This window comes from Poecilia reticulata, linkage group LG9 (assembly GCF_000633615.1).
Source record: "Poecilia reticulata strain Guanapo linkage group LG9, Guppy_female_1.0+MT, whole genome shotgun sequence".
Classification (NCBI taxonomy): domain Eukaryota; kingdom Metazoa; phylum Chordata; class Actinopteri; order Cyprinodontiformes; family Poeciliidae; genus Poecilia; species Poecilia reticulata.
Window position 1 is genome coordinate 710,537 of NC_024339.1, and position 27,565 is coordinate 738,101.

A 27,565-nucleotide genomic window follows, 5' to 3' on the forward strand; every position below is an offset into this window, starting at 1 on the left:
TAAAGATCTTCTGTTGTCACATCAACCTTGCAGACCTCTCAGGTCTTCCGATTCTGTTCTGCATCCCAGAACCAAACATGGAGAAGCAGCATTCAGCTTCTATGCACTACAAATCTGGAGCAAACTTTCAGAAAACTGAATCACTGAGTTTCTTTATATTGAGGCTAAAAACCCACCTGATTAGAGTTGCTTTTGTACCATAATAAATGAAACATTGACCAACATTTTTGATGATTTTGATGATGGCACTTGTCAAAATGTGATGTCTATTATTGGTTTCCCAAATAGCAACTGTTTTATGACATTTTATTTTTGTGTTTGTATTATGTAAATATACTATACCAATAAACTTGATTGACTGATTGAGAAGGCTGAAATGTTCATCATCTTCCTCATAAAATAAATGATGGACAACCCTCAGCATCCTCTTCAGTCTGTTCCAGTCAGAGGCTGTTTAAGACAGACTGCTACAGGAAAACCTTCCCTGCCTAAAGCTATCAGCATCAACAATTACCATTTTAAAGAACATACAAAGTTTTTAGAATATCGAATATCCTTTTGGGATTCTTGTTTTATACAGACTTGAATCACCTTCTTCATGCTCCCATCACAGTCACAGTGGGGGCTGCAGTCTTCTGTGGCAATGGTCTCCAGCAACACGTCTGAGAGACCAATCAGCAGAAAGTACAGAAAAATGCAGAAAAAGAGCCAATCATGAAAGAAAACTGCTCCGTCAAGTACTAAACCAATCTAATCTAACAAAAGATTGTTTGGAATTAGAAACAATAGTGTCCAGGCTGGCGTAGGAAAAAAATCAGTTAGTCTAGTTTGGGAGTCAAACACAAACCATTTAATAAGTACTTCACTGCAACAAATCTGACCAAAAACCATAATCTACTACATTGTTTTCTTCATTTCAACAACAGGGAGAACATATTTTAAATATCTTAGAGCAAACGCTTCTGACAAGTAATGAGAATGTTATAAAGAATGTTTATAATCAAACAAAGAGAGGTTAACCACCTCCAAGGCTAAACTAAAATTTCTTCCCTCACAAGAAGCATCATGTTTATTTGCTTCAGCAGTGCCTCAATCTACCACCAGAGGGCAGCGTCACATAAGCAAAGGGCTGTTCTGAGCTCTTCCACAGAAGACAAAGAGCTAGATAAATTAGCAGCATGAGCTGACTTGTTCACTCACAAACACCCAGAGGCTCATCAAAGTGGATCACAATGCTCCCCTAGAGGCAGCATAGCAGCCATTTTCTCCTATAGATGCGGGCCAGCAGCTTTAATGATGTGGGCTGCTGAGGGGTGCTCTGCCTCCTAATCGTCTTATCTGCAGCCAGAGAACCCTCATCGGCTTTGATGTTGTTTGGTTTCTGCTAACACAAGTGCCTTCTCTTCCAGTGGTTGCTGACCATCATGGATGTTGGTCTGTAAAGGTTATTTGGGTTCATTTTGCACAAGAAAATGTGCTCATACCATGCGGTGGCGAATATTTGGTAAATTGTCAAAAATTATTGCACCAAACTACACAGAAACATCAAACACATGCAGACAGGCCCACACACAAATCACCTTCAAAGCAGAGACGCCCAACCACAACGTTCTGCTCATGGCTCCCCCAACAAACAGAAGCTGATGGTTGGGTCTGAGGGCTGAGGACAACAACCTAAGGAGGAGTTCTCTCTCTTTTGTTCTCATCTAAATTAAAAGTCAATAGATTTTGACAATCATTACTTAGAACATTTAGGTAAAGTCAGCCATAAAGAGAAACACATGACTCAAAAAGTTGCAGTTGACAACACAGCAGTATCATAGTATCAACACTAAACTATCATTTTGGTTGATTCCATAGAACTGGGAACACTGGGAGAATTATCTGTTTCCTAGCATACTGTCACAAAATGGTGATAATGTCAACAAATATGTAAAAAAATAACATTTAATTAAATAAAATTCTGCCAGGTTTCTGTGATGCACAACAATGAGACCATGGAAAATCATTTCAAACTTTTTCGTGTGTTCAACTGTGTCCAAAAGGTTTAGATTAGTTCAGTCATTGTTAAATGGATCAAATGAAGTAAACAAGGGACAAAATCAATGTTTCTGCAAAACTCATACAATGATCAGAACTCTGACCAACACTGAAGGAGAAGCAGAAACATCCACCAAGTACTGGTTGTGTTCATGTGTGTTCTAGGGATTTGCAGCCTTTACAATCCAGAGCCATTTTGCCCTCAGTCCAACTTAATAAACATTTTAAATGTTACTTTTTGGAAACATTTTTTTAATTTACTTTAGTAAATTGTAATTTGTTTCTGAAAAAGAAATATTTTACTTCTGTGTTTTGGATTAAAACAGTTTTTATTTCTTGAAGTAAAGAGTGATGAAAGAAGATGAAAACATTTTCTTTTGTGGAATGTTGATGCAAGGGAAATGATGTGAAAGAAGCACAAAGTTTCCAACCTAATAATAAAGAAACATCAATCTAAAAACAGTTGTACTTTCAGTTCTACTCTGTTGTGGAAATTAACGCAAATATTCTATGAAAACATAAAAAAAACTGCTAAAAACCTGCATTTTTATTGTATCTTTGTTTAAAAACATTAATAGGTTCTTGATCAATTTAGCCAGCATTATTAAGGAGTAAGGAGGATCAAGGTTTTAAGAGAAATGGAAAAAAGAAAAAAGAATCCCAAAGCCCTGTGGGAGAAACTGTTTAGTCTGATGAAACCAACTATGACATTTGGGCCACAATTCCAAAAGATACAAAAAGCCCAATGGAAATGACCAGAACAACAAGGTTGGTGTGAATGTGGATGAGGTTATGAATAGTTTCAAATGCTAGTCACTTTTGATCCAAAACCTGCAGATGTCTTCTAACAAGCTAAAGATGAAGAGGGAGTCAATTAGAAGAACATCTATGAGATTATCAGAAGAGGCATTAGGAATCTATAGCAAGAGAGAGAGAGCACAGATATTACCCGGTCAAGATGTGGGATCCTGATAGAAAATGACAGAAGAAAACCTGATGCTGATTTAGAATCAGAACATGGTTTAGCAAAGTATTACAGTAGCGCCCCACTTATTTATTGCTCAGTGTTCACAAATTCATTTACTGCAGGTTTTTCTATGGGACGCGACCCAGAATGGCTCACAGAAAATCCACACATTAGCAGATTTTCTATGTATAAAATATTTAAAAGTAAATTTATCTTAGGCAGCTAAAAAACTAAGGTACTATGTCACTTGATCACACGTTGTTCATGTTCTTTGGTGCTGCACCCTGAAGAGTGAAGACAAAGAAGACTAGAGATGTCAGCTGTTGTGTTTGTGCCAAGAATGCTTTTCACTGTGAGTACTAATACATAGTAAGATATATTTGGTGCTTAAGTTATTAAAATAGGCAGTTATTTAATAGCTTATGAGTGTATAAATGTTTTTAGAAGGGGTCTCAAGAAATACACATGGGAGTCGGTTATTGCAACATATTTTCTTTTGATAGGGTTGAATGATTTTCTGTTTAATTTTATGTGACATTAAAGAAGGCAAAAATTTACATTGTGTTTTATTGGACTCATTTTTACGTGGGAAAAACCTGTCATTTAAATAGGCGTGTGAAAATTTATGTGAAACACTTTGAACATATTTATTGTTTTTAGAAAATGTTCATGTTATAAACAATTCAATAGTGAAGTAGGTCAAAAAATTTATAATGTACCACATCATTTGTAAGAACTATGCTAAACTGAAGAGATTGGTGTTTTTTACCACATGCTTCAAGCCGCTTTTTGGGTGAAAATCCCACATTCATGTGCATTGTAAGCGAGGATGAAACAACAGACGTGGCCTATCTGTGTCTTTCTACCATTTTTCTAATGACAGGTTGGGCTGGCAGCAGGGTGTCTGCTGTACGCCTCCATCAAAAGAAGTGCTGCTCAAGCCAGAGCGGTGCTGGAGCCTGTCAAATTACAGTGGGATCCCACCTCACTTCCTCTCCCTCTCCCCTTGATCTGTCTGTCGTTTGTTTTCACCGCCAGCCCGCCTCTTTCCGTCTCTCAGCTTGTCTGTCTGTGTTAAAGAAGCACAACTTATTTTAGCTAGTCTTTTGAAGAGAAAAAATAATTCCTCACATCCCCACATGGCCAGCAGGGGCCTCACATCTTGGGAACGATGCTGAAACTCGAGCAAAGCCTCAACATCCTTTGTTGCGACAGATTTTCAAAATGGCAGCCATGGTCGAATCTGTCGCAATGTCTGAACACGCGAATGGGTCTGGACGTGTGACGCCCTCTGTAAGTGTTTAAAAGACTATCCGAGGCCACGTCACTTCATGTGTATCTCTACAGCATGTTGGAACATTTGAATGGAAGTCGAGCTGATAAGAGGCAGTGGATATTGGAGGCCATTTTCTACTGCAAACAACAATAGAGGTCTCCACAGCACCGCTGCCTTCGCCCTTCCCCTCCCATATTCCTCATCCCCGCTTTGTCCATATCTAGCTCATCCACTATTTTTCTCTCATCCAACACCCCCCAACCCCTCTTGATCCCTCTATCTTTTAGCACCCCCCACCCTCACCCTTCTCTCTCTTCTCCTTTTCTGTCCAGCCCTCCTCTTCTTGCTCCAGAACTGTCAGATGGTATTAGCTCCTTTCACGCTCATGGCCTGTAGGAATAACAGCCGTGAACCTTGCCGAACAGCGTCATTCTCCTGCTCCAGTTAGCTCTCCACTCAGCACAGGCTGTTGCACAAATACCAGTGTTATTCACATTGTGCCCCCTTCACTTACACAACATGCCACAGTAAAAGGGCAAAGTTAGGCAGACGCAATCCTCAGCGGAGAAGGTCATGGTACCGAGCAAAGATGTGCACGCATTGTATAACACGATCATGCTCACTTAGTAATTATCAGCTTGCCCCCTCCGACTCAAGGATCGGCCCACAGCTTTGCTAAGATCTGGCTGACGTGGATCAAAAATGGATCCTCTCTTTATCTACTTTTGGAGCCAAAGGCTTGAAAATTTGTTAAATATTTCATGCTCAGCTTATTTCCCATGAAGCTTTGGCTGCAGGGCAAGTTGTAGATGGTATTAAAAGCCCACTGTGACCAATAAGCTGTAAAATGAGCAGAAGTTTTTTTTTTATTGTGTGGAGAAACAGACCAGAATAATTCCAATATGTCCTGCACACATGTAACTGAAGGTTCATACAAGCTGCCAATCTGAGTAAAAAAAAAATGCTTTAATATCTTTTGAACTTTCTATATGCAATGATGCAGTAATGAAAAGACAGAACGCTTATGTTTTTATTCCAGGGTTTTCAGCACATGAGAATGTCTTTAACAACTTCTTTAGTTATTTAAATCTAACTTGAAATGTTCAAAACCAAAATGTGTGAAAAAGGGTCTGGATCTTGAGAAATGTGACCAGATGTGGAGCATTATGAGGGAATTGAGTCACATTGCAATTTTTGCTAACATGCAACCATAATCCTCATGTCTAGCAGAATTATAAATATTACTCAACTTTTCATACAACAAATGCTAAAATGCAGCTACAGTTTTGTGTTGTATTTTTTCATCATGTTGAAGACGCAGTACCTCTACTAGACATAACACCACAGCATTCTGGGGGATGTAGGCAGATGAAAGGATTAGCCTCTCAAAGTAGAGTCCAACTAAACTAGTTTGGCAACTAACTCACTAAATCAGACAATCAATCAGGGTGCAGGAATTCTGGCAATTGTCGTAGAGCACTGTTCAGTTTATATAACTGAAACAACAGTTATGCTGAAACCGTTATGTAGATATCTCAGTCATGGCTTCCACCTCCCCCCATGCAAATATGGATTTTAGTTAAAGGTTATCCAATAATATTAAGGAGACAGGCGGTTTTGGACAATAAGCAAAAAAGAAAATGTTTGGAATTTCATTTGTTAATCCTCCAAACTAAATTTCAGACACTGGTTTCTATGCTCTTTGCTTCAATACATTCTGCATAATCCATAAACTCCAACATATAAAGAAATGTAAAGCCTGAGATGTAGCCCAMGTGGTTTTTGGTGATTTCTGTCTGGGTAAAATTTGCTCAGGTGCAATCCAATCAGCACATCTTGAATGTTTTCTACTTATGAATAAGTTTTCGAACAGAATCATCGGCATAAAGTAATTCAGAAATTGCATTATGCAGCGAGGAAAATAGATATTAAATACGTCATAATTTTTCATAGTAAACATATTACTAAAGGTGCCATTAAAATGACATTTTTAACAGGTGTTGGTAAAAATCCAAGTAACCCATCCACAGAAAAAAACCAAAGCAAATAAGCTCAGAAATTAAGCTGTGTAGTAATGTAAAATGACAGGGTATTGAACACTCTTTTTAATATTTATGGAAAACTGTAAAAAAAAAAAAAAAAAAAAGCCTTTTCTGGTAACTTCAAAATGCCTCCTGTATGAAGAGACTAGCTATGTGATTTTGGTCCATCCTTCCACACAAATAGCCTTTAAATATTTTTGATGCATCCTGAGATGCTCTCTGTGTGACATTGTGTTGACTCATGGCTGTATGCTTCCAACTAGCAAACTGGAAAAACTCCTCCTCATACAGTGATTGTCACACCTGCTAATCAATAGGTAATAAAATAACTCGGTAACACTTTATTTGAAGGGGTGTGCATAAGACTGACTTGACACCATCATAAACATGACATAACACTTGCCATGAACATTAATAAATCTTTATGAATGTTTATGACAGTTGTCATGAAGTGTCATTCGGTAAATAATGACACTTTTAATGCAAAGTTGCTCTAAAAGTTGCATTGAAAGTCCATTAAAAGAGCCAACTTTGCATTAAATTATCATAATTTACAAAATCATGCAGTTGGCACTTTTAATGAACTCTCAATGCAACTTTTAGATCAACTTTGCATTAAAAGTGTCATTATTTACCGAAGCCAATAAATTCTAATATGATAAAAAGAAGAGTAAGTAACTGTGTTTCTATTGACAAGATAATTGCACAGTTTGACCTTTAGAAAACATATGCATTTTTGGAAGAAAATCATTTTTGATAAAAAAGTTTTGATGTTAGGTTGAGTTTTTTTTTGGCCATATCAAAATTGGTTTATTTTTGCAAAACTGCATTGGAGACACTTTTTTTCCCCCCCATCACATGGATCATGTTCAACAACCGGGAGTTGCCGCTGGCGCAAACCACAGAGAAGGAGACAACAGGAAGTATTTGCAGGATAATCAGGGTGCAGGATACATTTTAATAACTGATTGTGTGAACAAACTTATTCACGGGTGATTTTAATTGTGTTTCTCATTTAATGGAAACACCCTTATTACAAAATTGTTTTTGTTTTTTTAACAACAGAATATTGACAAAGTTTTGTGCAAATTTGTAATGGAACTGCAACTAGTGTTTAGTCGACCAAAACTGCATCCCTGATGAGCAGCTTACCAGCTGAAGCCAATATAAACCAGGTGAGTCTAAGGCTGTCACTGCCTTCACACTGTTCAACTGATTTCAAGACACTGGTACAATAAAATGATAGGGAGTCAAGTAAAATGTTCTATGCAGTTTGAGAAAAACTGCAAACATACTTTTGTGGGGGCTATCTGCACGATGGGCAAGGCAATTATCAGTTTGACAAGTAAGCATAGACAGATTAATACAAATATGAGGAGATTGTAATTTCTCATCACTCTGTGCTCAGCAAGCCCAGCATGGAAGGAAGGCTTAGAGGCTAATAATCAAAGCAGATTAGCTTGAGCTCTGATGGATGCGACGCAAGCCTGCTAATCATCAGCGTGATAAGCATGAATCATCCGATCACAGTCAGAAATGAGCAGTGGGTTTCAAATAATGATTTTGATGGAATGATTTTGGTATCAGCCGCCCATCAAAGTGCCGCTCTTTGGCTTCCATTTGTTTCCTTCAGTCCATGTCACAGTAATTCCTTCGCGTTAATACAGTATGTGTAGGATGGTGCATATTAAGCATGGTGAGGAAGAGTGGGCGGAAACATAAGAGTTTCAGGGTACCGGTATGACTGATCTCTAGCCCTCCTGCCCTGTGATTTAGAATCAAAATGACAGACTTTCCCCTGATTGGGCTACGGGTGGAGAGCTAATGACACGCTGCGTGGGCTAACGTGACTATTAACCCACTCGGAGCAGCAGGAACTGACGGGAACACAATTCTGTCATTATGCTCCGAGGAGACCTTTAATCATGGAGGCAGGGACAGTAGTCGCCCTGGATTCAGCAGGGAGACGATGATATCACAGACATGCTCTGCCTTACCTCATGCTGCAGGAAGTTGATGTCTCACCTGATGGCTGCTGCATTAGCATCTCTTGGTGGGTTTAATGGACGGCTGCTAAGTAAACATTGATGATGAGGTTTACATGGATACGATAGTTGCATGTTTGTGGGTCTTAAAAATGGACGTTGTTTCATTTTAATAGTGCAGAATTTACATTTTTAGGAGCACTTTTAATGATAATGTGCAGATCTTTTTAGTGCTGAAGGAACATTTGAATTAATATATACGTGTCTGTGTAAGTCCTCCTCAGTAAGACCTGGGGAGCATCCCTTAAAGTCGAAATGTCGCACTCAAAGCCTGCCGTTTGAATCTAGTACACTATCATTCTAACATCACACTTTATGTGTAATATAACTGCTGACACACTACCCTAGTTTTATACAAGCTGCTCAAATAACATTCTTCCTTGTACTGATACTTGTGTTAGCAGCTCTTCTCTGTGATGAGATGATCAAAGCACGCAGGAGTCGTCGCACTGATTCACACCTTCATTCAGTCCTGAGAGTTTCAGTGGCTCAGAGTCTGATCAAAAACACTGAAATATGGAGCAAAATAAAGATGTCAGGTGTGGCGTTTGGCTTTTATCAGAGCTACAGAGTGTTTGCATGTGTCTAAATCTTCTCACCATTTTTCCTGTAATTTTAAGGTGTCATCTCAGTGATGAGATTTTACTGAAGGATGTTTTTAGTTGTTTTATATGGGCAAGGGAAAAATGCTCTTTGTGGAACCAACTGATAAAGAGAAAGACATCAGAAATAATTGAAAGTATAAACATCTACTTTACTTATTGTAAATGTAGCCAATTGTTGTGAAGCTACACCCACCAAGGTGTTGTTTTTTTACCCTCGACATGTTTTCCAGACTGATGAACCTTCAGTGGTGCTTCATGTCGCTGTTCAGAACTCATTTCTTTCAAAGTGTTTGTGATTAGCTGAAGGCCACTTTGTAATAATTTATAGCCATCCATCCATCCATCCATCCATTTTCTTGCACCCTTTTTCCCTCAGKGGGGTCGGGAGGGGTGCTGGTGCCCATCTCCAGCCAACGTTTCGGGCAAGAGGCAGGGTACACCCTGGACAGGTCGCCAGTCTGTCGCAGGGCAACACAGAGACACACATGACACACAACCATGCACACACACTCACACCTAGGGGCAATTTGGAGAGGCCAATTAACCTGACAGTCATGTTTTTGGACTGTGGGAGGAAACCGGAGTACCCGGTGAAAACCCACGCGTGCACAGGGAGAACATGCAAACTCCATGCAGAAAGACCCCAGGCCGGGAATCGAACCCAGAACCTTCTTGCTGCAAGGCAACAGCTCTACCAACTGCGCCACTGTGCAGCCATAATTTATAGCATCAGTTTTAATTTATTGTCTTTCTATTGTCTGCCTGAAGAAAATATAACAAGCTTCATAAAACTTGTAACAAGCTTAATTTTTAATCTTTATAGAAGATTAAAAAACTTCTGTAAAACATGTTTATCATAACACATTTGTTACAATAAGTCAATTTTGCTACGTCAGTTGGGAAAAACTCTTATGCCTGGTGGCTTGACGGGAACACCCTTTACAGTTAGTTGTAGTCAAATGTTTCAGCCTGAACATTTCAGAGGAAGAACATCTTCCAGCCATGCCCCACCTCATTGTTCCCAGTCATCAGGACTGAGAACAACTATGTAAAAAGCTATCATTTCAGCTTTTTAGAACTTTTCATGTTTCTTTTTGAACTCATTCTTGTGGCACTTTGACCTGCAAATAAGTTTCTTTTTTTTTTTGCATAAAGAAGCAGTTAAGCAGAAACGCGTAGCGAGCATGCTGTGTTTCACCAACTGCCACAAAGAAGAAGAAGTGTACAGGTTTTCTTGTGATTTTAAAGTTGTTATCCAACAGGAGCCAGCACAGTAACAACTTGATCCTCATTATCTTCCACCATGGTTGTTGTCTTTTTACCTACTTCCACGTGTCAGGACACTTAAGTCCTGACACGTGATGTTTGTAAAGTATCAATGATGTTCAGGTCGGATGAATGCGACCTGGCCATACAGTCGCAGGTAACATTTAAAAAGATCATTAAGTATCAGATTTAGGAACACATATCCAAGTGACCTGGGTCGCATTTGTAAAAATCCGACTTGTTTTGTCATAAAAAGATCAAATACAAGTACTATTAAGGCAAAATAAATTGGATTTGAGTCACTTCAGGCTGCAGTGTTAATACAGCCTGATTCGGTCACTCTTTGATTACCTAGCAACAACCTGTCGAGTAACGTGCCCAGAAGCCTTTTAAGGTTTCGCCACCATGCCTCATTACATAGTGAAAACAGGAAAGGTCACGCCACCAATTAGGCAGTATTTCAAATAATTAAAACAAAAACCTAATTAATACTTATCGATATCGACTGATATAAAGAGCTGATATTGTGGAATGTTTTCAGCCGTATTGTCCAGCCCTACTGTTTGTCTCCATCTCTCAATGGGTTATCTCTGGACAGGTCCTCCCTGACTTAAAGCAACCTCTTCCAACATCAGGAAACTCTTTTCAATATTACTGCTGAGTAAGGATTGGGTTAGACAGACTCACCCAGAACGAACTCGATGTGTTGAATCAGATCACCACGGAGACACCGATTTGTTAATTGTGTAAATGGGAAACAAGTCTGGGTTGCAACATTGTAAGTATTAATCTTAGTTCCACTTGGAACATATTAATTAAATACTTTTACTCAGACAAATATTCTGCTAGTCATCCCAATAACTGAAATAATATTGGAAAATGTGGGACAGATTTCTTTTAATTTCTTAAAATATTTTTATGATAAATACCACAATACAAGTTGATATTAAAATGTCCTAACCAAAAGAAAATACAAACAAATGAACCTCTAAAACTTAAATGAGACTGAATTTACATCCATTTTTGGAGAGTAACCAAACATTTAATACAGATTCCTTACAGCAGCTTGCCCAGTGATATTATGCAGCAGCATTAGGATAAATGTGCTGTGTACTTGACACTGTGTGAAATGGCATTTTGCAGTAAAGTCCTCTCATCTTCTACTTCAAGCAGATTAAAGCCAACTGGGATTTATTAGCAGGCAGCACCGCGGCAGGTTTGTCCAGGATCATCCCACCCTGAAGTAGGTGGAATGTTACAAATTTCCATGCTGCAGCCCACAGCCTCTGCTCTGCTTAATCATACATCTGAATCAGTGCAGGCACATACCTGACTGGCTGGATACTAACACAAAAACAAAACTGTTTACTCTGAAACTAGAGATGCTGAAACTACATCTCTAGTTTCAGCATTTTTATTTTCTTCAGCAGTTGCTTTATCACTGATATTATTGCTGTTGGGTAAAATTACTCATTTTAACTAATCATTGTTTCATCATTTTATTTGAGTGTTTTATCTACATGTGTTCAGTTACCTTTGACCAGTCATGCTTTAAGGTTCTTTCTGTATCTATAATGTAATTTCCTACTCAAGGGGTCCATCTGTTCTGTTATCTCAGCATTGTTCTACTGAAGAAGGTCATCATAATAAAAGCCATTTCCAAGCAGAGTTGAGCAGAGCTCACCAATCTTTGATCCCGAGCGGGTTAGAGGTTGTGGATCTCTCCCTTTGCAAAGGAAGTCATAAAACCCTCATTTGTCTTGTGTCTGGTTCTATACAGGTCTTGAACTAACTTTAAAAACCCCCAACAACTGCTATTACAACAAATATAATACATAATGCAAAACAGGACCAGTAATTGGGTGTAGCCTCTGAATTGTAACAAGGGATAATCTTTTTAGGCCAACTTATTTGTAAGATAGTTCCTGTCTGGAGGAAAAAGGAGAAAAAAACTTTTAGTTTGAGGGTTACAGAAGAGGCAATACTTGTCCCCTGCAGACTTTAGAAACTTACTTAAAAACAATACTATGTCCACCTTTTGCAGTTTCATTTTACTATGAAGAGACAGAATATCACGGAAAACAAACCAGCTGACTGGGTGAAATAACTCAGATTACTTAAGTGCCATATCCAGATAACTATCAACTAATTATGAATGCTATTCTTTTCTTCACCAGGTCATGTCCTTAAAGATCACTATTATACAAAATACGTTTACTCTACTTTCTTTCGATCACCATGAGAACAGGAACACTGGACAACAGCTGGAATGGGCTTCAGAATCTGCATCATTGTCAAAATGGCACAAAATTTTCATTAGAAAATGGAGGAAATGTAAAATGACCATCAGTTGCTCTTGGTCTGAGGATCTATCCTCAATGATTATGAGAAAATTTAGTTCAGAACAACTGGAGGAGTTTATTGATCTGAAGCTGATTGAGAGCAGTCATCAAGAACACAATGTTCCCAATCTAATTAATGGGAACACTGTACTGCATGCTGTGACATTTAAAGGCATGTCTAAAGTTTTCCAGTGAAGTTTTAGTGGTTCACAGAATGCTTGGGAGAAATTGTTTTTTTATCAAATGATATCAAGATAAAAGCTTTTGGTGTAAACATGATCCAGTTTACTTATATAAGAAGAAAAGTGGCAGTTTGAGCTAAACACTACAATTCGTACATTTGTCAAGCATGTAGTGGACAACTTTGTTTCAGACTTTTATGTCTGATAAATTTACATGAAGACTTTGCTACACTGAAGGCCCAACTAGAAGAACCAATTTCTCTTATCAAAAACATATTACATAGGTCATCGGTGAGTCTTCAGGATGACGATGTCCCAAAGCATAGTAAGAAGTTTAATAAAGGAACGGCTACAGATGAAACACATTAGGTTAGAGCCCGTCTTTGAACCTCAACTATACCGAAAGGGTTGCAGGAAGTTAAACATTTTGCCTAACAAGTGGGAGCCAAAAAAGCCTAAAGAATTTAAAAGCTTATGCAAAGAGGAGTGGGTCTAAATCTCTCCTGGAGAGACGGTCTGGAGACATGTAGAAAACATCTACAACACTCTTGTTTTGTCAGTCAAGTTCTACGTCATGTTTTGCTTTGATCCCAAAGCAACATGACTTGTTGCTTTGGGACAAGTCATGTTGTCCCATTGGTCCATTAGATCATTGGACCAATGTGATCATTGGACCATGGACCATTGGACCATTGATCCAATGGTCTTTGATAAATTGGATCAAATACCATTTTTTTGAAAGGGGGGGGGGCAAAACTTACTGTTTTGTTTCTGTTACCTTTTTTTTGTTGTTGTTGACTTTATGTTTTAGCATGCATCTTATAATCCGGTGTGCCTTATGTATGGGTTAAATACAGAAATGGACGCCATAATTGAGAGTGCGCTTTATAATCCTGTGCGCCTTATAGTCCGGAAAATACGGTACATTAAATAATTCATACTGACGGACATAAACCAATGAGGAAACATCACTGTCTGCAGCCAAGAGGCAAGCTAATATAAAGCTGGCATAAATGAATTGCAGGTGAACCTATTTAGTGTTACTGGTGCTTGTCTATCACCCCAGATTTACACTGCATGTGTCTCTTCTCTGCTGCGATCTTCATTGGCAGAGTCCAGCTCTTCCTGACCAGTCCCACCTCACATTTGAAAATTTCTAAATAAATGCAACTTATACTCCAGTGAGTCTGATGTTCTTTTTCCTGATTACAAAACATTTTTTGACTGATGCCACTTGTGCTCTGAAGAAACTTACAGTCCAGAAAATATGGTTGCCTAGCTAGGGTTGGCTACAGAGTTGGTACATGTTAATAATGCCAAGTAGGTTCACACATTGCAACAAGGTCATGAAGGAGAGAAGGGACAGAGCAATGGATCTGAAAATGGTGTGAAATCTTCAATATTGAGATTATTAAGCAACTGTTTCAAATTGCTAATTAAGGTTGTAAAATAGCAGTAAAATAGTAGTGAAATAGGTGATGGCAGCAGTGAAAAACCCCCACAAAGAATTCCAGGTTATCCAGAATTTTGTTGGTATCTTAACAAATACCTTTCATCGTGCAGCTATTCAGAAAAACACAAAAGCATTTTTACTCACCCAGGCTACTTTCATTGATTGCATCTGTGGAAACAGAAACCATAGTTTTATCAATAAACATGATCATCAGAGTCGGAATGTCTGGCCATACTTTAACTATGAGACTGAACAATTATTCACCAGTGATGTTATGTCTATGTGCTTAGCTGGGAAACTTTCTGACATGCAGAGGCCTGCACTGGAAAAAGAAACGGGTATGCATACTGAACCCAGATCAGGATCACACTGATGCTAACAAATCACTGTTGGTGTGGGTGTACCTCCAACATTCTAGAGTTCATCCATCTCAACTAAAAAAAAAACAAGATCTCTCCTGAGATCTGGAAAGAGGCAGGTTTTACTTACTGGCATTGTTACTGGAATTAATTTTAGTGTTTGGATGTTGGCTGTACTTGAGGCTTTTAGAATAAACTAAATGTAAATGTTTTCTTGAATTGGAGAAGATTCATTCTCACTTTCATTCAGTGTGCTGATGTGTTGGGATTGACTGGACCAAAGAGTAAATTAAACTGCAAACACACAGGCCATTAGGTCATAAGGACCTTGCCAACACACTCATACTCATACGATGTGTGGGTGAGTGGAGCCACAACAGTCTCACAAAGCATGTCATTGAAACAACTATATGTGTGCGTGTGTGTGCGTGTGTGCGTGTATGTACGTACGCGTGCACGCGTTTATGTATCTGTATATATAAGTAATTAGCAAAAAAAACTGAGGGAAAAGACCCAAAACATTATAAGTTTAGGTCTTTAGCTAAGCTAACTTGGTTTACTGTAGACAATTTTCACATCTCTCTGTTTTTGATAAACAACACAACGTCAAAAATAAATCTGCAGGCAGGTATTTGGCGCTTCCAAATTGAAAACACGATTTTCTGCTTTCCACCGGAATCTGCAGTGGCCCCTGTGGAGCTATGCTGAAAACACAGAGTATCAGTGCAAATAAGAAAAATTTTAATTTTTGTCTTCAAAACTGCAATTTGTATTGTGCAAAAACAAACAAAACAACTAACCCTTGCCTAGTGAGGCAGAGAGGAAGAGAAATAGAGTTAATTACAATGAGATCTGTGATCCAGAACGCAGTGTGTAGCTTGTGAATGATATCCTGCATATAAATATCCATCACGGTTTCACAAATTACAACTGTGACCTAACCGCTGCCTTAGCTCCACAGAACTGCCCCCCTTCACACCCAGGAGGGCCCCACGTTCTACTTATGCTTTGCTCTACACAAACCTGTTTACTCCCACAGCAGCAACAACTCACTGGAGCCAATCTGTTGCTGGTGAAAAAGAGGTAACTGATCATTCTGGATGTTCATGAACAAATCTGAGTCCAGAGGTCTGTTTCACAAAGTAGGTTAACGAAATCCAAGATAAGAGATAAAGCCAGGTTTGACATAGCGCCATCAGTTCATCCTGATGACCAAACCCAGTTTAGTAGGTGCAGCTTTGTCGAGCCAGACTTAAGTAATTCAGGTGAAAGCAAGTCCACGTCTTCAAGAGACCATGAAACTGATCACAGATCCACTGATGCCGCGCTAGACAAATTGTGCATAAAATGAACATCTTTTGATGCAGTATTATGAAGAATTGAAACACTTTTACCTGAATTACTTAAGTGAATAAATTGTCATTATTTACAAAATCATGCAAAGTTGGCACTTTTAATGGACTTTTAATGCAACTTTTAGATCAACTTTGCACTAAAAGTGTCATTATTTACTGAATGACACTTCATGACAACTGTCATAAACATTTATAAAGACTCCTTTATGTTCATGACAGATGTTATGTCATGTTTATGACAGTTTCATGTCAGTCTTATGCACACCCCTTCAAATAAAGTGTTACCAAAGGTTTACTACAATGTCCAATTGACTTGGACTAATAACTTAGAAGGTCCCTGCCTATGTCGTTTTTAATTAGTTTAACCTATAGTTAACTTCCTGTTTGAGTTGTGATGTTTTTGTTTTGAAGGAACAATTTCTATTAGCACAAAGGCAGTTTGACATTAATCAAAAGACAGAAGATAAGTTGAAACAGAGCTTATAAAATGTAATATTAGCAGCAGCAAACTATGCTACTTTTATTTATATGCCTAAACTAAATTTACAATGTAAATGTATTAAATCACGTTAAAATTCATCAGTGAAGTATGCAGAGAGCTGCAACTAACATGGCTTCACTTGATTACAAAACATTTGTTTCTTTATCAGTCATTTCTCTACTCCCTTGATCACTGCAATAGTCTATTAAAGGCCTTCCTGTCAAACTAGAATAGCGATCTTCAGAAACACAACAGTAACATAGTCCATAAGGATCATTTTAAATTTAATAATGGTATTTTATACCATCAGAAAGGTAAAATAATTATAGTGCTTGACTGAATACTAAAATAAAATGAGGTATTTTAATGTGTAATAGTGAAGAAAGAAAGACAAAGAAGAAGATAAGACAGAATCACAGATAAAACTCATTGGCTTCTGATCGGTGTGAGTCCTGAGTGAACAGATGAGGCTCCAGACTCAACTAAGCCTGGTTGTTAGCCTGGTCTGGGACAGGCTGGCTGCACAAAATAGATCACCATGGTAACTTATGCGCTACTGCTTTTATAATACCAAATCAAGGCTTAAATAAGCTAAGATAACCGGAGAGTCTTGGCTTAACCTGCTATGCTAGTTTTGTAAAACAGCCCTCTGAGCGTTTTTATGATTATTTACAACAATCATTAAGAGTTGTAAATAATCATAAGTTGTAAATAATCATAAGTTGTAAATAAGCACCACCAGCAGGGTCTTGCCCTAGGACACAACAACGGAGGAGTCGAGCTGCCCTGTCTGTCAATCAATCTCTCAAGTACCACCACCGTCATCCTGATAGATTGAGTACTAAAATATCCAAAAGTTCCAGTCCTCTCTGTCCATTTACATCTTTTTGTTGTGGTGTTTTTAAGATTGCATTAATAAGAGATGCTGTAAAAATAATACACAGTCAAAAGACAGCTGTGTGTAGCATTTAAGTTCTACAAAATAAATGCACTCCTAATATTAACAACACACACCAAGTCAAAGATTTCTTGCTAAAAAAGCAAGAACAGTTAATGACAACCCCTAAACCTAGATCACTGTGTATTAATGAAAATGTGTAACAAGAGTGCATTACAGTTCTTTGAAAGTCATGCCACAAGTACGTTTTCTGAGTATTATTAAAAAATGAAGCCAAGTCAAACATACAAACTGTGCATTTGTGAACTGCCAACAGCTGCGTTTCTACTACAAATGTACACCAAACTTTATCTATATTCCGTTAATGTAGGAAAAACACAATTCGGCAATTACATTGTTTCCATGAAATACAAAATGCAATTAAAATCACACATCAATAAGTTTGTATATTAATATTTTTAATATACAAACTTATGTTTTTTATTTTATCATGTCAATAAAAAACATGATGTGCCATCATCCTCTAACAACTTCATTTTGTCCTCTTTGTCTTTTCTGCCAATACAAAGTAGTATTGCAGTTTTACAGAACATACAAATTTTGATACAGTATAGCCAAAAAAACATTTTATCAAAAAAACAATTTTTTTTTTTTTTTTTTTTTTACAAAATTGGCATTTCCATTAAGCAAATGTATTTTTGTAATTCCAATTTACACAATTTTATGGTCAATGGAAACGCCATCGCTATTTACAGGGTGTCTAAAAGACCTCCACAACTGCCTTGTCAGATTCATCTTAGGGGTCCGTGCCTTCCTCATCAGCAGCGTACTGAAATTTTTCTGACATCCTCACACCGAGCGCCGAGAGCCAGGGCAGCCTTACACGGCAAAAAAAATGGTGACATCACTTAAACAAGAGCTAAACAAAAATAGGCCACAGCTGTTTGGATCTTTAGGCTACAAATTAGACTCAATATGTCACCCACAATCACATCAAAGGAAGGACCGACTGAGGGAGCCGTCTACACTGCAACGGGCTGCTGTTGCTGCTTTCTGCTCGCTTCCGCTCTCTGCTCCGTTTTCCACACATGGAAGTAGAGCTCATGCTAATTTGTGTTAGACGAACACTGAACAACGGAGGGAGCATTGGTGGGGAATGGATGAATTATGGAGTGATTTAAATAATGAATAGGCCCCTTTTTAGCCATACGAAAAGCCCTGTAAGAGAGGGAGGGGGATCCATGGAGGTGGTGGGACACTTTGTGGAAAACACAATCTCAAAACAGAACTGGGGCATATGAATTATACCTTACTGGGTCCATTATTGCTTATCAAAGCATCAAATGAATTATTCCATCCATGGGTATGTGTTTAGCACTGCTGCAGTTCTACTTCCTAGGGAAACCAGAAGCAGCAACTGATGCTTTCCCGTGTACACATTTGGAAATAAAGATGAAACACCTGGGAGGAATCACATGGCTGTCAGCACACAAACATTAAGCCTCCAGCCTTTTATGATGCACGCACCACACTCACATTAAAAGAGTAAGAAAACTAAACGCAAATCTTATGTTTATCTTATTAGATACACATAAAGTAATCCGAAGTGGAAACGGACAAGGCAAGAGACAAGAAAGAGGATGACTGTGGGTGATCAAAATGTCAAACCTGTCAGTTCTTTTCTATGAACTGACAGGTTTTTACTAAATGTAATGGTTATTAAAAGTAATGAATCGTTGGACATGATAAAACCTGCAAGTTATTCTGAATGTAGACATGACCATCTGAGAACATTTTTTGTAATTTCTTGATGAATTATTGATGCTTCATGAATTTATTTGGGTAATTATCACATAAAATTGCAGTTAAGTGCTTGTGCTGATCAGAATCAACCCCAGAATAAACATAGTGAATTTCCCTTGCACTAGGGTCCCCAAACATTTCTCATTGTATAGAAAGAAAAAAAAGAGGTGATAAAAGAAACCAGATCGATCCACAGCTTTACACTGAAAATGACAATATTTATGCTATTGAAACTGTAAGAAAAAACATTGCATTATATTGAAATCTATGGAAAAATGTCCTTCAACAGGGTTTAAACCACGTCTCCAAGTTTTTCAAGCTCAGTCTTTTACAGGCTAATCTAAAAATAACTAATGCTGCACTGATCTAGCTGTGTGGAGTCTTTTCTAATCCCCAGCTCTAATAGGAAAAACACTTTAACAGTTTATACAGATTTAAGAAAAATCTGATTACTGCAGACAGCCAGCAATAATCATTACTTAAGTGCATGCACACAGAGTCATGGAGCCTAAAGCACTATTTTCTGCAGTAAGACATGCACAGCAAATTGATGAGCTAAACCACAAGCTTATAATCGCAAGCTGCTTCACACAGCAAGAGCAATTTATCACAGGGGGCTTTTCATGTAAAGGAGAAAATATTCTGACCAATTAACCAGATATAAGATAACTTTACATAAGTTCCAACAGCCCTGACCTTCACGGTTTGCAACAACAGAAAGTTGAAAGGAAAGACTAAAGTAGAACCAACTGAGGAACCAGTGTGTCTCTCAGCACACTGAGACATCTACAGCCACTGAGTGCTGTTTATGTTTGGTCTGAACTTGCAACAGTATCTGAGGCCCCAGTTGGGGTTTCACTTCCCCGCTTGGGGTGTCCTTTCACCCTTAGGTTCAGCAGAATAAAGAAAAGTGGGGGGAGTTTAGGAATAGAAGGGTCACATGGCTGCTCACCCTCACATTGCCTCCACTGGCCCCATCCTGACATCCAACCCCTCAGAAGTCACTCTGCTAAAAGTGAAGGTCAAAGAGCCTACRAGGATGCATTGAAACCCCTGGTCAAAGTCCAGCAGCACCTACAGGAATCAGAGCCCTTCAACTGGTTTTCAACTGTCACTATTTTAAATTCATGTTTCAACAACTTGTGACAGCAAGGTTTCAATGCAGATTGGCATCTGCACTATGCGGACAAGAGAGTAATACTTACAAATTCAGTAAACCAAAAGTCCCCTCCTGGTTCTAAACAAAAAAGCCTCTGCCATCAGACTCCATTTACACCAGAGCATTGCCTGGAAACTGCTGGCATTTTAGGATGTTAATTGGAGAAACGGTCAACATTTAGACACCACTTTGAATCTACTGTAGTTAGCATGCCAGGCCACTAGATAGCGATGTAACTTTAGCTCATCATTGCACACAGTTTTGACCTTTGGCTTCCATATCTTTGTACACAGTAACATGTCTCCCAAAAATGAAGTGCTCATGTAACACATGGAGTTCATCCATCCATGCATTTTCTTCCGATTATCCAGACTCAGGTTGCGAGGTTAGCAGCTCAAGTAGCTGGCCCAAGTGGGAAATCCCCAGGCATTTCCAGGTCAGCCAAGAATCATGGTCCCTCTAGCGCACARATGTCAAACTCTAGTCCTGGAGGGCCACTGCCCTGAAACTTTTAGTGGTGCAGCCTCAGCTCACCACACCTGAATAGAATAATTAGGTCATTAGCAAGGCTCTGGAGAACGTATCTACACAAGAAGGAGGTAATTAAGCCATTTCATTCCAGTGTTTTGTATCTGTGGCACATCTAAAAACTGCAGGACAGCGGCCCTTAAGGACTGGAGTTTGACACCCCTGCTCTAGCGTGTCTTGGGTTTTCCCCTGGGTCTCCTCCAGGTGGGACCTGGGTCAATTCACAAGGGAGGCATCCAGGAGGCATCCTAACCAGATGCCCTAACAAAATCAACTGGCTCCTCTCGATATGAAGGAGCAGTGGCTCTACTTTCTTGTTATCTTCCTGTGCATGCGTAGAATAAACCCTACAGCTGTAACCCACATGCGTTCTGTGCACGTGGGCTTTCACACCTGTGGAGTACTTCTGACCTCAGCGACAGGTGACATAGAAAAGTTTAACTCGGAGACTACTACTTGTGTGGGGGGGAAAAGTCAATTTCTTTACTGAATTTACTGAAGAGCTTCTCCTTGTAAATGTGGCTGAACTGAGCAAAGAATCTATTGATCTATTGGGCTGATCCAGCAGGAGGCAGAGTGGAGCTCTCACCACTCTACCTCTGTGGTGAGGGCAGAGTAACATGGTCTGTAGATAGCGAGCGACTTTATCCCTAGCCAACCATCAGAGCTGTTACTGTCCTTCAATTTTTTTTGCTCAATTCTTGCTTCTTTCCAGCATTGATGGTTGGAAAACAGTGATTGTCCTTTGTCATGACATGGTAACGATGAGCAATGCTAAAGTTGACAGGGTTTCCCCAGTGTATAAAAAGCCTGGTGGGCCACCAGACTTTATTTGCCCCCCCCCCCCCAGGTCCTCCCTTACTTCTCCTTGCCCCACCAAGCAAACTGGCTAAGTGTTACTTGTTTTTATCTTAAATAGGTTTCTATATTCACCAGTAGCTCCGGACTGCATCAGTGTTTGCTAAGCTCCGCACTTCACTGACAGAGTGGAGTCGTTCCTTAAAGACGGGTTTATAGATGATGCAGTGAACTGAGTGTAAAATCATGGGCATTGCACCAATCACACCATAAGCACCTCTGCACTGTCGCAGCTGCATCCCTGAAGTTCTGAACCTCAGCGCTGATCACACATGCCACCTTTCACTTCAACTTGAATATCTGAAAGGTGTTCTTGCAAAGCAAGTTCACCTGTATAGGTGTATGTTTTAACACTTTGTGAGGACTCTTTTTTCTTCAGAGAATACTTCACCAAGGTAGGCATCAAGTTTAAAAGCCACAGTGCTTGTTCTGCTCGTGTATATAACCTGTAGTTGCACTATTAGAGGTGAGCGTTGAGTGTGCAGTGGAGTGAGAATGATATATCTGTGTGAACAAAAATTATGTGTGGCATGTGCATTTAGACCTCACACATGCAAGATCGGGAGAACAGAAAAATGTGTCCCATAAAGCCCAGGTGACGAAAACAGGCTGTGGTTATTGAAAACTCAGCAGTCACAAAACGGAAAAGATTGGCCCTTCATAGTATAACACGAATTAAATGTTCCAGTTTGTCCTTCAAATCCAGCAGAGAGATGCCCAGTGCAGCAGCTCTCATTATGCAGGGCCCGTAAAAGGTGGTGTGGGGCCTTGATTAGAGGGTTAATGTGCACATACACACTAATCTAATACCAATGCTAAGCCCAAACACAACAAATGCAGAAAAATTACTCAATTTTAACTATTCAACTATAAAAGCTTAAAAGAAATGATCAATTAATTAAGTTCAAGTTCCTGCTGTCTTGATATCATACCCACAACTTTCCTTAAAGTCCTGCCTGTCATTGCACCTGATCCGATTCATATAGTAAACTCATCCCTCTCATCAGGTGTTTTCCCCCACAGGCTTTAAAAACAAAAAATAAAAAACAGTCTGGAAAAACCACTACTGTAGAACTACAGGCCAATCTCCAACCTTCCATTCATCAGCAAAAAAATTGAAAAGCCAGTTTCAACAGTTACATAGTTTTCTAACTATAGCCAACCACTTTGATGTGTTTCAGTCTGGTTTCTGTGCTCACCACCATTCTGAGACTGGCTGATAATTTGCGTTATGTGATATTAACCCGTCAAAATTTTTGGATTGATCGCATGGGTTAGCGTGTCATCGTTGATGGTCCTAGTTTGTATGTGACTTGTACGATATGCATTTACAGAACATGCAAATGAAAAAAAATAAGTGTTGAGTCACACAATTGAGATTGTGCTGAAAGAGATTATCTCACATATCCCGCAATTATAATATTCCACAATAGGCCAAAATTCTCAATACAACTATGGCTGATTTTTTTTTTATATTATTGCAAAAGTTAATTATAAATGGACAGTTGACATTTATGGAAAGATCAGGCCTTGAACACAATGTAGATGGATGGATGGAATAAACACTAGGAAGAGGAAAGCAAAATAAAAAAAAATAAAATAAAAGAAAAGCTTATTTTTTCAGGGCTGCACAATATTGGTGTGCACAGTGTTAATCTGGCAATAAACTGCTTGGAATGCAACATTTGCTAACTTTTATCAGAGCTGCACAATAAGGGAAGCATGCAGAAGTGATACTACTGCTGAAAATTCTCAAGACAATAGAAATTATGATTTAGCAACATTTTCTTTTGGCTCTTTTCTTCCTTTAATTTTACATGAAGGCCCTACAACATGAAATCTATACAATCCAAATATACCGACATGAAGAGAGTTTTGAAATATTGTATTCTGAGAAATATTATATCAAAGTAGTGCTTTGGGATTGCATTATTGCTCACACGGATAGTGTAATAGCATCTACAATCTGATCGATCGTGCAGTTCTGGCGATTCTACTCCCACAGTCAGGAATTCTTGCTTTCCTGAAAACCCAATAGTATAGATAGCCTGTTGGATGGAACTTCATTGTAGCAGAGACCCACACCAGATGACAGCGCTAAAGATGATAAAGGTTACAAGAAAGACTGCATGATCAGACCTGAACTAGGTTCTATAATACCTGTTTAGTTTGTGTGACCTAGTTTTTGAGCAGGAAGAGTATATGCGTTACATACTGTATACTTTGACATCTATTCACACTCTGAAGCACCTTCCGATTTGAAAATCTGTAGCATTTCCACAAACACAATTCTGAATGACATTGCTGAAATGAGGGGAATTTTTTTCCATTTAGCTAGCATTTGGAAGTGTTTCATCTTATTGCTAAAATGACAGCTTTTAATGCTGCTGCATTTATAACCCGTTCCTCTTATCAGAGCTCCCCCCCAGACACTTGATGGAATTTGCCATCGCACAATGGTTGGAAAATACACTTCAAAGGCAAGACGCATCTAATCTCCTCCACTCTGCACATTGCAAATTTGCTGTGGTAATAAGATCCTGCCTTCCCAAGCGTTCTTAAGGATCTGAACGAAGGATGAAAATTTCATCTCTCTTTTGCTCTCTCCCCTTCTGTTTCTTTGCTCCCTTTCAGCATGGCATTGCAAAAGAAGTGTGTTGGGCACAGTGCTGCAGTTGAGAAGAATTTCTGCAACAGCAAAATACTGCATAAACGTTGGAACCCATCCCATCCTTATGTAAAAGCCCCCATTTTACAGCTTTATTCGTCACACACACACACACGCACACACACACACACACACACACACACACACACACACACACACACACACAAGAGACACAACTGACAACACAGCACAGTGACCTAGTTTCTATGTGGCCCAGAAAGATCAAGCATGACTCCCTCAGAACAGCTATAGGCACAAAAACCTGGTTCGGCTCTTCAGACCAGTACACATCAGCAATCATCCAGGATACCCATCACACTGCAACGGCGCGTTGTGGCTGCAAAACCACAACTCGCATATCAGAGATGTGCTACAGATTCCGAGTTAGCTTCACATCCTGTTCAGAACCATGAGACGAGTGGAAAAGCAGAAGGGAATAGTGGCAGGCAACGCCGGAGGACGTACTGCAATGCTGCCCTGTTCGACCCCACCGTCCCACAATCCATCGCTCCATCCCCACCAGGTTATCTTTATATGTGGGGATGGTTATGGAAGGAGATGCTATCGCAGTGAGCGCATTAGCACAACAAAGGAGTGTTTTAGAGACAAGCCCGGCAGAATAATTAGCTGATCTCTTCCCGAGATGCTGTGTTTGATACAGAACAACATGCTAATGTGAGGACACAGAGTTTAGAGTGAAAGGAGGAGATAATTTGAGTCATGGAAGAACAAAAAAAGAGTCACTAAGAAATTATGGCTTTTCTGACTTGCTCTGATAGCTTAAAGGACTCGAGAAGGTTTTGACCTTGAAGAGCTAATTTCTGAAACATTTTTTTCACCTATGAGTGCGGTGAGGCTGTCGAATCGAAATCGAAATCGAAATCAAGATCTTTATGATGCAATGTAACGGCACTACTGTTGCACCACTCCAAGATGACTTGGAGTAGAACATGGGTATTCAATTAAAATTTAAAAAGGTCAGATCAGAGAAACGTTCTTGAGGCCAAAGTCTGGAAAAATCACAAAGTCTAACTATTTAGTGTGATACATATTTAATTAGCTTTGTAGTTGTATCAACATCTGCACACATTTGATTTGTCAGTGTGTCAAATCAAATAGTCAGTGCAAATCATTAACTTTTTTTATAATAGGGTGATATTAGTAATGTCTCATTTATTGAATGAGAAGTTAACATTTCAAATTAAGAAAATAACTAATTGTGTATGTTCACAAATATGGAAGACCAAAACTGACAAATTATAAGCAGAAATAGATACATTTTGTTTTTCCTTTTTCCTTATACAGCAATTTTTGTTGTATTTTAACATTTTCTTGTCTCCTGTTTGTACTTTATCATATGCATTTCCGCCTCGTTATGCAAAGGAGGAGGGTGGTGTCTGAAGGCTCCAACTTCTGCCTATTGGTTGGTTAGAATTACACTCCACTTGGCTTCAAAAAAGATGTTGAGCAATTAGTGAGCTGAAGCATGACAACTTTATTAGAAAAATGCTATAATTCCTGACTTTACCATTTTTTGTGCCTCTCCCCTGGCAGACTGCCCCAGGGCAGCTGTGACTACTATGCAGTAGCTTGGCACCATCAGTGTGTCAATATGTGTGTGAATGGGTGAATAACTAAATGACCTCTAAGCATGATAAAGCACTGTTCAAGTACAAGCTATTTACCATTTACCTCTTACAGGCACAGTTACATACAGCAACTCAAGCCATAGTCCATCTTTTTCTGCTCATGTCTGCATTTTCTCACTTCTCTCTTGCTCAGAAAACATCCCTGGTCAACGACTGACACCTCTGCTTCCTATTGGTGTGACAGCAGAACTACATTATACAACGAGACTGGAACTTTACGATAGAACATTAATTAACCAAGTTTGTTAACATTTTAGACAGTTTATACTGCCAACTGTTCCACCCTAGAGCAATGCATCCGGAATAGAGCTTTACTTCTTCTAAGCGCAAAGAACACATCAATGCATCTGATAAATGGCACTTTACAGATATGCAAGCCCACCAATTTTCTAGATAGTTTACTTTAAAAGAAACACGAGTCATGAGTGACCAACCTATTCATGCTATCCACCAATTTCTCCAAAGCTAATGCAAGTGAGTAGTCTCCCTCTCATTTGCCAGCTCCAGCAAGGCATTTACTTCTGTCAGTTGCTCAGTTACTAGATCAGTAAGCTGGCCTCGGAATGGATAAAGCCACTGCTGGGTGCACAACAATCTTAATTTTGGTGCTGATATTGTGGCATAAAAGGACACTCAGTACCGGTAGTGGTTTTCTGCTGGATTATTAGAAACCTTCAATGACCTGTAGCTTAGTGAGCAACAAATTCCAATAGCAACGTGTGTCAGGGCATGTAGTTCTGATCTTATCTGCAAAGGGAACTCTTTCTTCTTCAAAGGCTGACTGTCAGGCCAAGTAAAACAGTAAACATAATGTATGCGAGTCACCTGATATGCAGACACCACCAGATCTTTAGACAGTTCTGTTTTTTGGTAAATCTATTAGAATATTATGAAAAAGCTCTTTTTTGTCACTTGTTTCAGAAAGTGAAACTTATAGATTCATTACATTAGTGAAATATTTCAAGTCTTGATAATTGCCTTTTATGGATTATAACTCAAAATCCAGTGTCAGCCTTTTCTCTATAGAGTTCAGGTCAGGCCAGTTTGCCCACCCATCAAACAAAGTACACAATGGTCACTGAACCAGCTTCACTACAAACCCCCATGGTCCATCCAGGTATTACTTTGCCCCAGATCCCAGTTCATCCATCCAACCATCTCCATGCCAGACCAACAGCCACCACAGGGAAGCACACAGATGCCCACTCCGCCCAGGGTGACCATCGACCCGGCACCAGCACCCCCTTGTTGAGGTGTTTTTTTTGTTTTGTTTTATTAAACAAAGCATCAACTCCACACTTAACTGAAATTTACAAAAACATTGTGGTAATTAATTTCTATCATTTAAACTCAAAACTGAATTTTTGAAGCGATAACTAAGTTGTTTTAAGTACAGAACAGGTTTTGGGGCATTTGGTTAAGTTGACCCTTTCTTATAGACTGTTTATTGATAATTTCTGCCTATCATTTTTGTACATAATATATACAATACTTTCGACACATGGCTCTGGTTCTGGAACCAGTCTCCTTGAGAGGGGCTGGACGTACTTCCACTCTGGAGTTGACCACGGTGAGAGGCGCAGGGCTGG

At 39.1% G+C, this 27,565-nt stretch overlaps 1 protein-coding gene across 1 annotated transcript in view; it reads right to left on the minus strand.

Annotated features, from left to right (window-relative positions):
- Positions 1–27,565, minus strand: part of nr6a1a (nuclear receptor subfamily 6, group A, member 1a) — a 125,914-nt gene that overhangs the window by 37,970 nt on the left and 60,379 nt on the right. Inside the window, exon 4 of the mRNA XM_008417362.2 lies at positions 14,363–14,386. Within this exon, the coding sequence (XP_008415584.1) occupies positions 14,363–14,386 (24 nt within the window). The remainder of the gene's footprint in view (positions 1–14,362; positions 14,387–27,565) is intronic.